The sequence below is a fragment of the Macrotis lagotis genome, chromosome 1 (genome assembly GCF_037893015.1).
Source record: "Macrotis lagotis isolate mMagLag1 chromosome 1, bilby.v1.9.chrom.fasta, whole genome shotgun sequence".
NCBI classification, from domain to species: domain Eukaryota; kingdom Metazoa; phylum Chordata; class Mammalia; order Peramelemorphia; family Peramelidae; genus Macrotis; species Macrotis lagotis.
Window position 1 is genome coordinate 828,387,422 of NC_133658.1, and position 13,763 is coordinate 828,401,184.

At 35.9% G+C, this 13,763-nt stretch overlaps 1 protein-coding gene across 1 annotated transcript in view; it reads left to right on the forward strand.

Annotated features, from left to right (window-relative positions):
* The window catches only part of LOC141508522 (phosphatidylinositol 3,4,5-trisphosphate 3-phosphatase TPTE2-like), an 85,695-nt gene that overhangs the window by 37,484 nt on the left and 34,448 nt on the right, over positions 1 to 13,763 (forward strand). The window contains exons 8-10 of the mRNA XM_074217214.1: positions 6,766 to 6,865; positions 7,260 to 7,323; positions 9,181 to 9,245. Coding sequence (XP_074073315.1) covers positions 6,766 to 6,865; positions 7,260 to 7,323; positions 9,181 to 9,245 — 229 coding nt within the window. The remainder of the gene's footprint in view (positions 1 to 6,765; positions 6,866 to 7,259; positions 7,324 to 9,180; positions 9,246 to 13,763) is intronic.

The following is a 13,763-nucleotide window of genomic DNA, read 5'->3' on the forward strand; positions in this document are numbered from 1 at the left end:
AAGACCATCAGCTCTGACTGGTTAACAATTAATGAAGAAATGAATATTATAATGAAGAGATAGACTTGAATTCTGATTGTCATTTACTTATAAATTAGCCTCAGTCTTGGGCAATTTAGTTAAAGAATTTATTTCCACCAAAACTTTCTGGATAGATCAGAAGGTTAGCTCAACCTTCAGAGTCATGTCTAGAAATGAGGGTAAAAATGGGGGGGGGGGACCCTTCTAGTCATTGGCTAGTAATAATTATTTTTTTCAGTTACAAATTTTATTCTAAAAATAGGAAGTTGAACTAGCTGGCATTAGAGGGATCCTTTGGCTTGAGATCTACAACTTCATGATCAAACTTTTATATTAAAAAAAAATTTTCCTTGGGTAGCTAAGTGGCACAGTGAATACAGCACTGGCCTTGGAGTCAGGAGTACCTGGGTTCAAATCCAACCTCAGACACTTAATAATTACCTAGCCGTGTGGCCTTGGGCAAGCCACTTAACCCCATTTGCCTTGAAAAATCTAAAAAAAAAAATTTCCATGAGCATTGAATTCATTATATTTATATTGAGGACATTCTTGATGAGAGAATTAGAAAGGAGCAAGCGGAATTGAGGAAAAGAAATTCCAAGGCAGATTATATCTTTTCTAGTATAAAGTAGTCTGAATAAAAAAGATAGCTGTTTTCATTGTTGAGTTTAAAAGAAGGTTCTTCTTTTATATATATATATATAAAACAAACTAGTGTCTTAAAGGGTCATCTCTACCAATACATGTCCTGGGCATATGCCAAAATTATTAGGATTCTTGGAAATAAATAACATCAAAGATTTCCTTGTTTGGAATCCTTCCAATCTCCCATTATTGACAAGTGAGGAATAAATAATGAGATGTGCTCACCAAAGTTGTCTGCCCATGGAAGAGATCTAGTGAAGAATCCAAATCAAAGAGGGATTCTCAATTGGTCCTGACATCTTCTACTCTCCTGTTTGTGGAGGGTGTTGTACTGATTTCAGCTAGCCTCTAAATATTGCACAGATTCCTAGATGAGATTTATAAATATTCAGAAGACTTTATGGTGACTTCAAGAAAAAATTAAGTGAATGAGGAATGTGTAATCTAAAGACTGTTATTTACAATTGGATGGACACCTACATAAACTAATCAATTTGTATATCTTGGATGCTACAAATAGATAACCAGCTGAGTAGGAATGAGTAAGGAATGTGGACTGGATTATTTTGGGCAAATTGTGAAATTATATTAATATAAATACTATATTATATTAAATTAGATTAATGACATCGTGTTTCTGAAAATGAAGGTCCCATCCTTTAAAATCCAATTTTCATATGGGTTGATTTCATGGCTTTTGGTTGTAGAATACCATGTCCTCCAAGGAATTTAGGATGATCATCTAAAAGTCAATAGAGAGTTGCATTGTGGGCATGAGCCACATCAAGTCAAGGAATCATGCAAGAGAAGGAAAATAAAGTCATCAAAGAAATTATGGAAAAATGTATTTTTCGTAGCTAAAGCAAGAAATATCTGATGGACAACCAATATGTTCCAATGGTGGTATCATTATGTCAAGAGACTCTCCCTTGGAACATTGGGTGGATTTCCTTATGGCAAACTGATAGAAGTACACAAAAAAAAAAGTTAAGTAGGATTAGCAGACACAAATAGATAAAGATGCACATTGCTTGGGAAAATACTTGATTCAATAAGCCAGATATATACATGTTGAGGATACAAATAAAAAAAAAGACAATCACTTGAGTAATGCTTTTCCTAATTTGTCAGTTTTCTTTATGAAAAATAATTTTGCTTGTATAATTTTAATAAATTAGACACATCTTAATCCCTAATAATTCCTTCCATTTTTTAATAGAAAAAATCATCTTCATCACCCAATTGAAAGAAATTCATTATTTCATTTTTTTCCTTTTTTTTTTTTTAGGTTTTTGCAAGGCAAATGGGGTTAAGTGGCTTGTCCAAGGTCACACAGCTAGGTAATTATTAAGTGTCTGTTTTGAACCCAGGTACTCCTGACTCCAAGGCCGGTGCTTTATCCACTATGCCACCCAGCCACCCCAATTTTTTCTTTTTTAACAATTCTTTTTAACATTTAAGTCTATTATCTTACTGGCATTTACTGAAGTATATGGTACAGTGCTTTTGGGGAGATTCATCTTAGTTGGGTCTAGGTGAGACTTTCTAGAGACTCAAGTTTCCTAAACTACCATGCTGTTTTGTGAAGTGATGAAACTACAATATCTTATCATTTTTTTCCTAAATATTTTGCAAATATTACATTCTAATTTGTATTTGCAAATATACATTCTAATATTACAGTCTTTCCATTTAGCAAAAAAGACAATTGCACTAGTGGAAACAGTTTCTGGGCTCTTTGGGCATTCTTAATGTGATGACTGTTTTACATTAGTTTCACCCCTGTAGAAAATGTTATCAAGATTAATTCCTAATTTTTGGTGTCAATAGTTTCTTTGACTAGGGAATATTAGAAATGCATATACCATTTTCTTCTTTTTTTCTCTATCCCTTATTCTTGATTTTTATTTTTGCTTCTATAAGTTGATGGACTGGTTACAGATAGCTGATTCTGAAGTGATTTTCACATCAGCAACTAGTCATTGATTATACAACTTAGTTGAAGTTGATTTTTTATTTTTCTAATATTCACTATATTTTGTTCTCTCCAGCTTTCTTCCTGAAGAAAGTATTCATGACAAATGTGTAATTTCATAGTAATTTATAAGCATTTTATTCTCTTCTGTTAACAATGAACCATATTTTTCAAAATACTTCTCTCTCTTATGTCATATTTTGCACTGAAGTCACTGAGCATTATTATATATTGACTTCTTTGGAAGATCATTTTCTTGCTCCTGATATCTTTTTGGTGATATAGACATCTAGGTATATATAAGCAGTTAGGTGTCATAATGGATAGAGTGCTGGAACAAAGAGGAAGACAAGTTCAAATCGAGCTTCAGACACTACTTCCTAGCTGTGTGACCTAATTTCTGTCTTCCTCAGTTTCCTTATCTATAAAATGGATATTAAAAATAGTTCCTATCTTCCAGAGATAAATAACATTTATAAAATATTTTTCAAGTCTTAAAACACAATATAAATGCAAGCTATTGTGATGATGTTGATCAAAATAATAATGATAATTCCAATTTTTGAAATATGAAGTAGTATAGCTGATTTAGTAATTTTTTGCATATTTCCAATCTATTTTTGAGAATCACTGAAGTATTTTAAAATCCCAGCAATAGTTTTATATGCCTATCTTACATGCCAGTCCCTACAAAATTGAGGTTTCCCATATTTTAACATCTTGATTTCCTTGATCAGTTGTTTAATAAGCAGTTTAATTAAATTAAATGAAAGGTTAATAAACTACAGACAAAACCACATATATCTCAGATCCCTCAACTCTACTGTGTGGGAAATCACAGAACCCCAAAATTCTCCTGTTTAACCTAAACCTCCCAACTCCTACTAGATTCAGACATCGTCCAAAACAGTCTACTTGTTTAGATGCTTAGTGCTAGACTCCATCCTGGTCACAGGAACCTCAATCTAATATCTCTATACTGCTTACTCATTGACTCAATTCTTTGAGTCACTTAGTAGACATTGTGGCTTAGATGATGATGATGATGATGTTCATCTTTTGTTTTCAAAGAAGACCATGACAGTGATGAGGTGATGCCATGATATACATATATATATATATATATATATATATATATATATATATATATATATATATATGAATTGAATTTGAGTGAGGGGGGCTGTGCTAAGTCACCAGATTTACTTTATCCTTCAGAGTCATCTGGGTCCAGTGGTCAAATATAAATCAGGATGACTAGAGATGACCCTGGATGTGAGGCAATAAGTGACTTGCCTGTACAGCTAAATAGAATCAGGTATCTGAGGCTAGATTTGAACTCAGGTCCTCTTAACTTCAGAGTCAGTGCTCTACTCACTGAGCCATCTAGCTACCCCCTGGGGCTTACTTTTACATATAATCAATAGGTAATACTCTTTTTTTAAGTTATTGACCTCTCTGATAACTTTGACACTTTCAATATTCCTCTTCTTGGTTTTTATGACCTTGTTCCTTCCTGGTTCTCTTCCTCCTTATCTGGTCAGTAACTCTCTAACTTTACTTCACACTTTCCCATTTGGGGCTTCTGAAATAGAAATAACCTCCCTCAGTCTTTCCACCTTTACCCCCAGCTTCTGCCTCTCTAACTTTTCACTCTGAAAATTTATATACCCAACAATATCCCTTACAATATGCTGCAGGGTTCCTTGAGACATACTTTATAACTCACACACACCCAACCCTCACTGCTCTCTAGGTCACATTAACCATAGGAAAAAATTCTTAAGTCATGGTGGGGGGTAGGAGGCTTGCAGGATGAATGACCTAGTGACTTGCCCAGACTAATATGGCTAGTAAGTGTCTGAGGGACTTCTGAGTTTGAACTTGGAAGATGAGTCTTTCTGACTCCAGATTGGATGCTGTCCACTGCTCTACTTAAGCACTGTGGTTTAGTTATCCACATAATCAATAAGTAATGCCCTTCTTTTCAGTTCTTGATCTCTCTGATAACTTTGGCACTTTCAATATCCTCCTTCTGGACATTTTTTTCTCTTAAGGTTTTTTATGATGTTGCTCTCTACTGGTTCTCCTCCTCCCTATCTGACAACCCCTTGGTCTTCTTTGCTACTAACATGGACATCTCTCCTCCCTATTCTACCATACATACCCTAGCCTCTCTTTGAACCCTCTTTCTCTTTTTCTAATATACTCTCTTGCTTTGTGATCTCAGAAACTCTTGAGGGTTCAACTATCATCTCTATACTGATGATTCCTAACCTCATCTCACCTGAGCTACAGTCTTGTATTTGAATGTCCCCTATTATCCTCCACCCCCTTTTCTTTTTTCCTTTCTTTTTTTTTGGGGGGGGGTGTTGCAAGGCACTGGGATTAAGTGACTTGCCCAAGATTTCACAGCTAGGTAATTATTAAGTATCTGAGATCAGATTTAAACTCAGGTCCTCCTGACTCCTAGCTGCCCCTCCACCCCATTTTCAATTTTCTTACTGCTTTTGAGGCTAGCACCAACCTCTTAGTCATCCAGGCTCCCATTCTCTGTTTAATCCTCATCTCATTTGCACTCACCCACATATCCAGTCAATGATCAAAATTTATCATTCATTTTGCCACATTTCTTGAACAGACTTCCTTATCTCCCACAGCTACCATATTGGTTCTCATTACCTCACAGCAGGACTATAGCAGTAACCTGGTTGTTTTCCTGACTCAAGTCTCTCCCCATTCTTGTCCTATATTTACTCAGCTGCCAAAGTGATTTTTCTTAATTATGGGTCTGACTGTGTCACTTCTCACCCTAATTTAATAAACTCTAGTGACTCCTTATTCCTTTTAACATCAAATATAAAATCCTTTATTTGCCATTTAAAAACCTTCACAACCTAGCCCCTTCTTACCTTTCTAGTCTTCATTTTCAGAGTATACCTTATGTCCTTTCATGAACTCTTCAGTTTAGTTCCATGGACCTATTGTTCCTCACTCTTGACACTTCCATTATCTTCCAATTCCATGCTCTTGCATTAGATGACCTCCATGCCTTAGATTGTATTCTACTAAATTCTACCAAAACTGCCTTCTGTAGTAGGTTTTTACATTGCTCCTCTTTGCCTCACCTAGTTCTGTCCCTCTAAGTATACCTTCTATTTTCACAGTATGTTGTATGTACATAATTTATTTGTATATTGTCTCCTCAAGGAGTCTGAGTTCTTAAGGGCTTTTTTGTTTCTTGTCTTTTCTCTGTATCACTAGCATTTAGCACATGGTGAGAACGCAGTAAATGTTGTTGACTGACTGAATAAAAATCTTCAGGCAGACTCCTGGGAAATCACTTGTCAAGGACACTGCTGAGGTCCCTTCCATCTCTGAGATTTGGGGATTCAGTGTTTTCCCTATTCCCCAGCTCCCTTTTAGATGTTGTCATCCCCCATTAGAGTGTTAACTCCTTGAAATCAAGGACTGTCTTTCTATTTTTTATAAATATTTGTTAGCACAGTGCATAATACAGAGCAAATACTAATCAATGTTTGCTGACTGCTTATTGTTCACAACAGTACATTTCTGGTAATCAGGGCTTATCAAATTCTAGTTCCAACATCCCCAACTTATATTCCCCTAACTTGAACACTGCATTATTCTTATTGTCACAGATGGAGATATTAAAACATCTTAAAAAGAGAGCTTTGAAGTTTACAAATTGTTTTTCCTATTCATTTGATCCTTATAATCCTTGTTGGAGTTATGGAGGGAAAATATGATTTCCCCCCAATATTTTATAGAGAAAAAAATTGAATTTGATGGAAGCTAAATGAGCTTCTCAAGATCATATAGCTAATAAATGGCAAAGGTGGGAAACAAACTGGTCTTTGATCCAATTATTATTCCATAATCTGGACATCTCAACTTCAACTTCTAAAGGCTTAAGATGACTTTTGAGTTAATGGTGTCACTGTAGCAATGTATTGAAAACCCTGAGTCTCCCCCCAAAAAATACTCAAACAATGCTGAAGTCCCCCAGGTAGAAACAGAGTGAATAAAAAATGAAATTCAACATTTCTTGCCATTTACCACAAGTTCTGAAGCAATACTGTTTCTTTTGTGTTCATCATTAGGCTTGCAAATATTCTTACAATTTTAGGATTTTTTGTTATAATAAAAGTATTTAAGCTGGCCAAAACGAAAGGAGACCTTGAAAAAGCAGCTAGAACACTGGTAAGTGGGCAAACCCTCTTTGGTATTCTGGAGCATATCTGTTATTCTAGCTAGACCATGCATGTAGTATCTACTATAAGCCAGACTGTGCCAAGCCCTTTACAAATATTATCTCATTTGATCCTTATAACAACCTTGGGAGATAGGGGCTGTTATCCCTGTTTTGCAGTTAAGAAAACTGAGGCAAACAGAAGTAGAGTGACTTGCTCAAGGTCACACAACTTCTAAGTGCATAAGGCTAACTCCATGCGTAGTACTCTATCCATTGTGCTATTTAACTGCCTCCTCCTGGGACATAGTAGCAAGGATAACAGATATCTAGGTAATATTACATATGTGTCCTTTAGTTTTAGCTTGGCATATACTTAACAAATCTGTTATTGTTCTCTCCAAGGTTTCAGAAAACAAAAGACGTTATAAGAAAGATGGATTTGACCTGGACCTCACTTATATTACTGGTTTGAACAGCTTGATAAGATTAATTAATGACTATCTATAATGGCTTGTTGGTTTGCATGTACTAAAACTTAAAAAATTTGTTTCCTTGTCAATAATTTAGTTTATAGTTTGTCTTGGTTTAATCCAAACCAAATTACTTTTTCAAAACATTTTGCATTCAAAAAACCTTTCTCTTAGTTCTTACAATTTCCTTTCTAAGCCTGCAAATATAGAATAGAAGGAGTCAGGAGAATACATACATAAGCAAGAAGAAAGGAGAAAGCAATGCTATTATTTTTATTACCTCTTAGCCAAAAGATTTTTTAAACATATTTTGTAAACTATAATAAGAGAATTCTTCCTACTTTCTGTGGGCATTATAATTACCCAATCAGCAAGAAAAACCATTGAGGCAGGGTCAAAGACATTTTGTTAAAGGGTCCATGGTTCCTTTGAATTAAGTGGACCTCAGATCTTCTTCATGATCCGAAATGCCCACATCCTTAGTTTATAATACCTGATATCCAGACAATATGGGTGGGGAAGCCCAGAAATACAGTCTTATTGTTGGATAAACCTTGCCCTTGACATTTCAGGAGGGTCTATACAAAATTCAGAATTCCACTGTTAACAAACGGGCTACTGATTAGACCTTAACAGACCTATCTTGATCTTTCAGGAGATCCTACCAAGCCAATGAGCACATTCATGGACTGGTAGAAAGGTTGGCCACAGGTGGGCAGCTGGGGTCACTCATTGACTATGTACTCATGGTCATCTCACCATGTTGGGCAATAGAGGGATGTCAAGGGATGAAGGAGAAACAAAAATAGTTGGGAAATCCCATAATTGAGTTTTCTCTGTGATGGGCTTGCTCACCATAACAAAGAAAAAACAGGGGTGGAGTCCTCTTAAACTTCCTATGACTAAGCATAAATTAAGATTTAGTATCTGCAGTTCACAGTTCTAAGACCTTCTATCAGAATTTATAATCACCACCCCTATGCAATCATATCAAACTGACTAATACCGTTTGGAATAAAATAGGAGTCCAATTAATCAGCTAGCATATTTCTTCTGACATTTATCTTCATTAACAGGGCTAGGTTCCATTAAAGTCAGTTGAATGGATATTGAATTGATAGTAATTTTGAAGCTGATCTACTCTTTGTTAAATTTCCTAAATTTGGGTTTAGAATAATCCAGTCTAGAATGGAATCTATAAAGTATGATTGGACTGTCATCCAATTTCATCAGTCTGAGGATTTTCCAAGAATTTCAGTCATTGTCTTGCAAAGTTCCTGAATTTGTGGAAGTCAAAAGGAATTTATTAAGTACCTGCTAAGTTCATGACATGATGCTGAGCACTAGGAAGACTTAGAAAGACAACAACAAACCAGTCTCTTTCCTCAAAGAACTCACAACCTATTGGAGGAAATAACATGTACAAACAAGTTTATACAGGATAAGTTGGAGGAAATCTGGGAAGACTTAAGGAAAGTTTCTAAAACCATCATGGAGGCTGAGTTCTTCTAAAGGTCACTGGGACCAAAGATGAATTACAGTTAGTCTGAGTTCTTCCCCTCCTAAGGTTACTGCTGATGAGAGCAGATACAAATGCTTTTCTTCATTTAGTCTCAACTAAGGGACTTCAGGTTAGAACTAAATGACCCTTGAAATTAATCCAAATCTCAGTCCATATCTGGTCACAGGGTTGATTTGTTTCTGTTTTGTGACTCAATTCCCTGAATAGGGGCTTCTAAACATAACTAGTCTTGACTATAAATACACATTAAATATGTATATAAATGCAAAAAATCTCATCATTTTGTAATTTTAATGATTTCTTAATGAGAACAAACTCTTCTTACTTTCAGATAATGTTATTGCTATGTCCTTCCCATCATCTGGGAGACGGTCAATCTACAGAAATCCCATTACGGTAAGAGTACCTAATAGGTACTCACTTTGTATTATTCATTGGAAGTAGTCTAATAAGTCCATTACAATTTTATATTTCAAGGAAGATATCAATATAGATGGTCCTTAGCTTATGTAGATCTGCCTATGCTCTTTCTGAGAATAACCTCTTCCTTGGTTTCACCAAAATGAATTCCCCTTCCCTTGTTGCTCCCAGCTTCCATTCTCCTATTCATTTCTGGAACACCTCTGCAAATTTTCCCTGTGGAAATTTCATGTTTTCTTCCCCTCTCCCTTTCCTTTCCTTCCTTATTCCATTAAATGATATTCTTGACCTGTTGAGACTCTGTTATACCTACTTTTCTTCCATCAAGGCTCTAAGACTGAAGTCTCTGGTTTCTCATGTCTACTAGCCACCCTTTTCTTTTTTTCTTGCTTCTCCTCAAAAGAGGATGTAGGTTTTTCACTAAAGGATTTCAGAGACTTGCTGTTTCTAGGGGGTTCTTTAAAGGGCATTTTCATGTTTTCTCCATAGAATATTAAAACACCAAAGGAAAAAGTTTCTGTTAGTATATAAGTAGTTCTTAAAGACCTATTTTGAATGGATACCATGCTAACCTCTGGTTATGGAACCCTTAAAAAGTAACCCTACCCTTTTTTTTTTGGCTTTTTTTTGCAAGGCAGTGGGGTTAAGTGACTTGCCCAAGGTCACACAGCTAGGTAATTATTAAGTGTCTGAGATTCCCCTGACTCCAGGGCTGGTGCTCTATTCATTGTGCACCTAAACTGCCCCAACCCACTCTTTCGTGAAAATATTCAGTGGGAAGAAAACTTTGATTGTTCAATCCTTTCCAATTGTATCTGACTCTTCCTGACCCCTTTTGAGGTTTTCTCGACAAAGATACCTTCTCTAGCTCATTTTATAGATGAGAAAACTGAGGCAAACAGGGTTAAATGACTTGCCCAGAGTCATACAGCAAAGGTTGGATTTGAACTCAGGAATATGAGTCTTCTAACTTCAGGACCAGCTCCCTATCCACTGTGTCACCCAGCTGCCTGACAACGAGACTAGTAACCTCATACATCCTGATTCAGCCTTCTAAATCTGTTCCCCTAAATCAGCTGGTCCAATCTTCTCTTTAATATATATGCTTTAGTGCTTATTATTTCAGTCAAAGAGAATGACTTGGGCTTGAATAGCAGTAGAACAGGGTTATTACTTTCTAGGAAAATATAGCTTGCCAAATTGGAAAAAATACAATTTTTAGAGTGAGAAGGCTTGAGTTTGAATCCCAACTCTAATTACTACCCATGTGAATTAATTTAGCCATCACTTAGTCTCTTGCAGTTTTAATTTTTCATCTGTAAAACAAAGTGAACAGAATAGATGATTTTTAATTCTCTTTCAGTTCTTATCCTATGATCCATGATCAGCAATTTATATCATCAAGGTTCTCAGTTTCTTAGAATTAGTTTCTCAATCCTAACTCCCTGACCTAAGATCTCCTAGGACTCCCCAATTTGTTCAAGTTGGCCCGTCAAAGATTCTTCCTTTGAAAAAGAGATGCAATATCTTCTTATAGAACCATGATATTTGACTAAAATGATACAGAAAATACAAAATTTTCCCCTTCTTTGAAAGGGGACTGTGACGATCTTTCTCCTTCATTCTCAAAGACCATGACTAGGAAGGTGATGACGTGAACAAGTCCATGAATTGGATTTGAATGAACCTTACTTTCTCCTCCAGTCATCTGGATTGAGTGGCCATATATGAATCAGGATGACTGGAAAAGGTCCTGGATGTTAGACAATCAGGGTTAATGACTTGCCCAAGGTCACACAGCTAGCAAGCATTAAGTGTCTGAGGTTGGATTCAAACTCCCAACCTCCTGACTCCAAGGCCATTGCTCTATCTACTGGAATAGTTTGTCATTTTCTTCCTAGATCATTTTACAGATGAGTAACTGAGGGAAACAGGGTTAAATGACTTGCCCAGGATCACGCAGTTATTAAGAGTCTGGTTGAATTTGAACTGAGGAAGATGAGTCTTCCTACTCCAAGCCTAATGCTTTTTCCATTGAATAATCCCATTGCTCTTTTTTTGTGATAGCCACAGAACATTGGCTGAATGTACTTAAGGGTAACCATTTTACCCTGTTTAAGATTCCCCCTAAGGACTTTATAGTTAGATATTTTATTTCCCACGAGCTGCTCTGCTTGGTTCTGACTTCATAAATAGCATGGTCCTATGTCAGGTATCCTACATCAACCCACTCTTCTTTCAGCTTCCTTTTGTTTATCATGTCCTCCTGTTAGAATGTAAGTTCCTTGAGGCAAGGGACTGTTTTTCTTTTTTTCTTTCTATTTCTTATTCTTTTTGTATCCTTAGCTCTTAACCTAGTGCCTAGCACATAGTAGGTAATTCATAAATGTTTATTGACTGACTCCATCTTTCTTGAATGTTTTAGAGAAAGTTATAGTTGAGTTTCTTAAAGTTTCTTGCACTGAAGGAATACCTCAGAACAGTCAGGGACATCAAGAGTTTTCTTCCTCCCTCCTTCTTTTCTTGCCTTCCCAGTCACTACTCTGGCATCACCCACCTTCCCCTGCCTTCTTAGACACTACTGCACTAACTTTCTCTAACCTAATTGTATTACTGAAGCCAGTTCAGAACACAAATTTCACTTGCAGAATGGGATTTTCCTTCATAAACAACTAAATCATTTGATAATCTTAGGATAGCTTTTTAAATATTATGGATAGCTTCATTAATTAGGTGAACTTGGAACTGGGTGAATGATCTGATTAATACATTCTTAGCCACTATTATTTCCTCCTTATGGTCTCTTGGATAAAAGTTGACAGGATTTTTATCAGCCCTGTCATTTCCATTCCCCTTCATAGACAGCTTTTCTTGGAGCTAGAGCAGTGGGTACTATAGGTTCCAAATAGGATGGAGAGTTAAAAAAAATTCAAAAAATCATGTCTCGTCTGGAAAGTATACAACTCTCCATGCAAACAAAGCATTTCCTTTGTGATCCTTTCCTGGATTCCAGTGACATGTTTATGGATTTAGGAAAAAGACATTAGTTTAAAGATGGTCTGGTCTGTGTATCACTTTAAATGGGAGTTATTGTCTTTAAATATATATTATGATGCTTAAATTAAAAATGTGTCTCTAATGGTGTTATTTTATAACTTTTAATTATAAATATGCAATACTTTCTATACTATAGGTTAAATTGATTCTTACCATTTGAACTGTGAACTTAGTTATCACTTATTGCTAAAATGAAAAATCAATCTAAAGTTCACATATTAGATTCATAAGTGAACTTTCAGTCACTGAAAGTATTCTTTTCCTTTTTGAAATGTTAATCTTAAATTGTGTCCATGATGGATTAGATCTGGTATTTTGGTGATGCTCAATCGTTTTCTTAAGTAGATATCATTCAATCAATAAGAATTTATTAAGCACCTACCATGTGTCTGAAGTTGTCTTACAATGTGGATTCAAAGACCCTGATTCAAGGATCTAGATTTATAAATTTATACTTTTTAAATTTTCCTTGCTAAATTCCTAAAGTCACTTAAAAATCTCCTTCAACCAACCTTGTGATCAAAATGGTGGCATTTGCACTGAATGATAGCTTCAGCATGGGATGAAAGATTGTGCCCAAGGAATGTACTTAATGTAGCAATGTCATCTAACATAAACTATAGGGGTCTTTATAAACTATTCAACAGCATGCTACCTTTTTCAAAACTTCCCAGTTAAAGATTCTCAAAGCTGGAAAAGACCTCAGAGACTGTCTATAGTTTGGCAAAAATGCACTTAAAACATTACCCATAGGGCAGCTAGGTGGTGAAGTGGATAGAGCACCAGCCCTGGAGTCAGGAGTACCTGGGTTCAAATCTGACCTCAGACACTTAATAATTACCTAGCTGTGTGGCCTTGGGCAAGCCACTTAACCCCATTGCCTTGCAAAAATCTAAAAAAAAAAAAAATGACCCATAAATGGGCATCCAAACTTTTTTTTAAAGACCTCCAGAGGCAATATACTTCACTCTTGTAAGAGTACAAGTTATTAGGAGGCTTAATAGGTGGTATAATGACTAGAGAATTGGACAAGTAGTTAGGAATACTCATCTTCTTGACCTACTTCAACCATTTACTAACTGGTGACCCTGGGCAAGTCACGTAACTATGTGTCTCAGTTTCCTCATCTGTAAAATGAACTAGAGAAGGAAATGGCAAATAATTCCAGTATCTATGCCAAGAAAACCCCCAAGTGGGGTTACAAACAATCAGACACAACTGAATCACAACAAAAAAAGTTAAGAATGTTTTCCTTTGATCAAGCTAAAGTTTACTTTCCTGCAGCATCAACCCTTTACTTTTTATTCTACACTTTTAGGGGCAGACAGAATAAATCTAATTCCTCTCCCAAATGCCAGTGCTTTAAATGCCTATAAGGTTTTCCCAATGCAGGTAAGCTCCTGGCTAGAATTCCCTATCCCTTTAATGGAGCTTCAT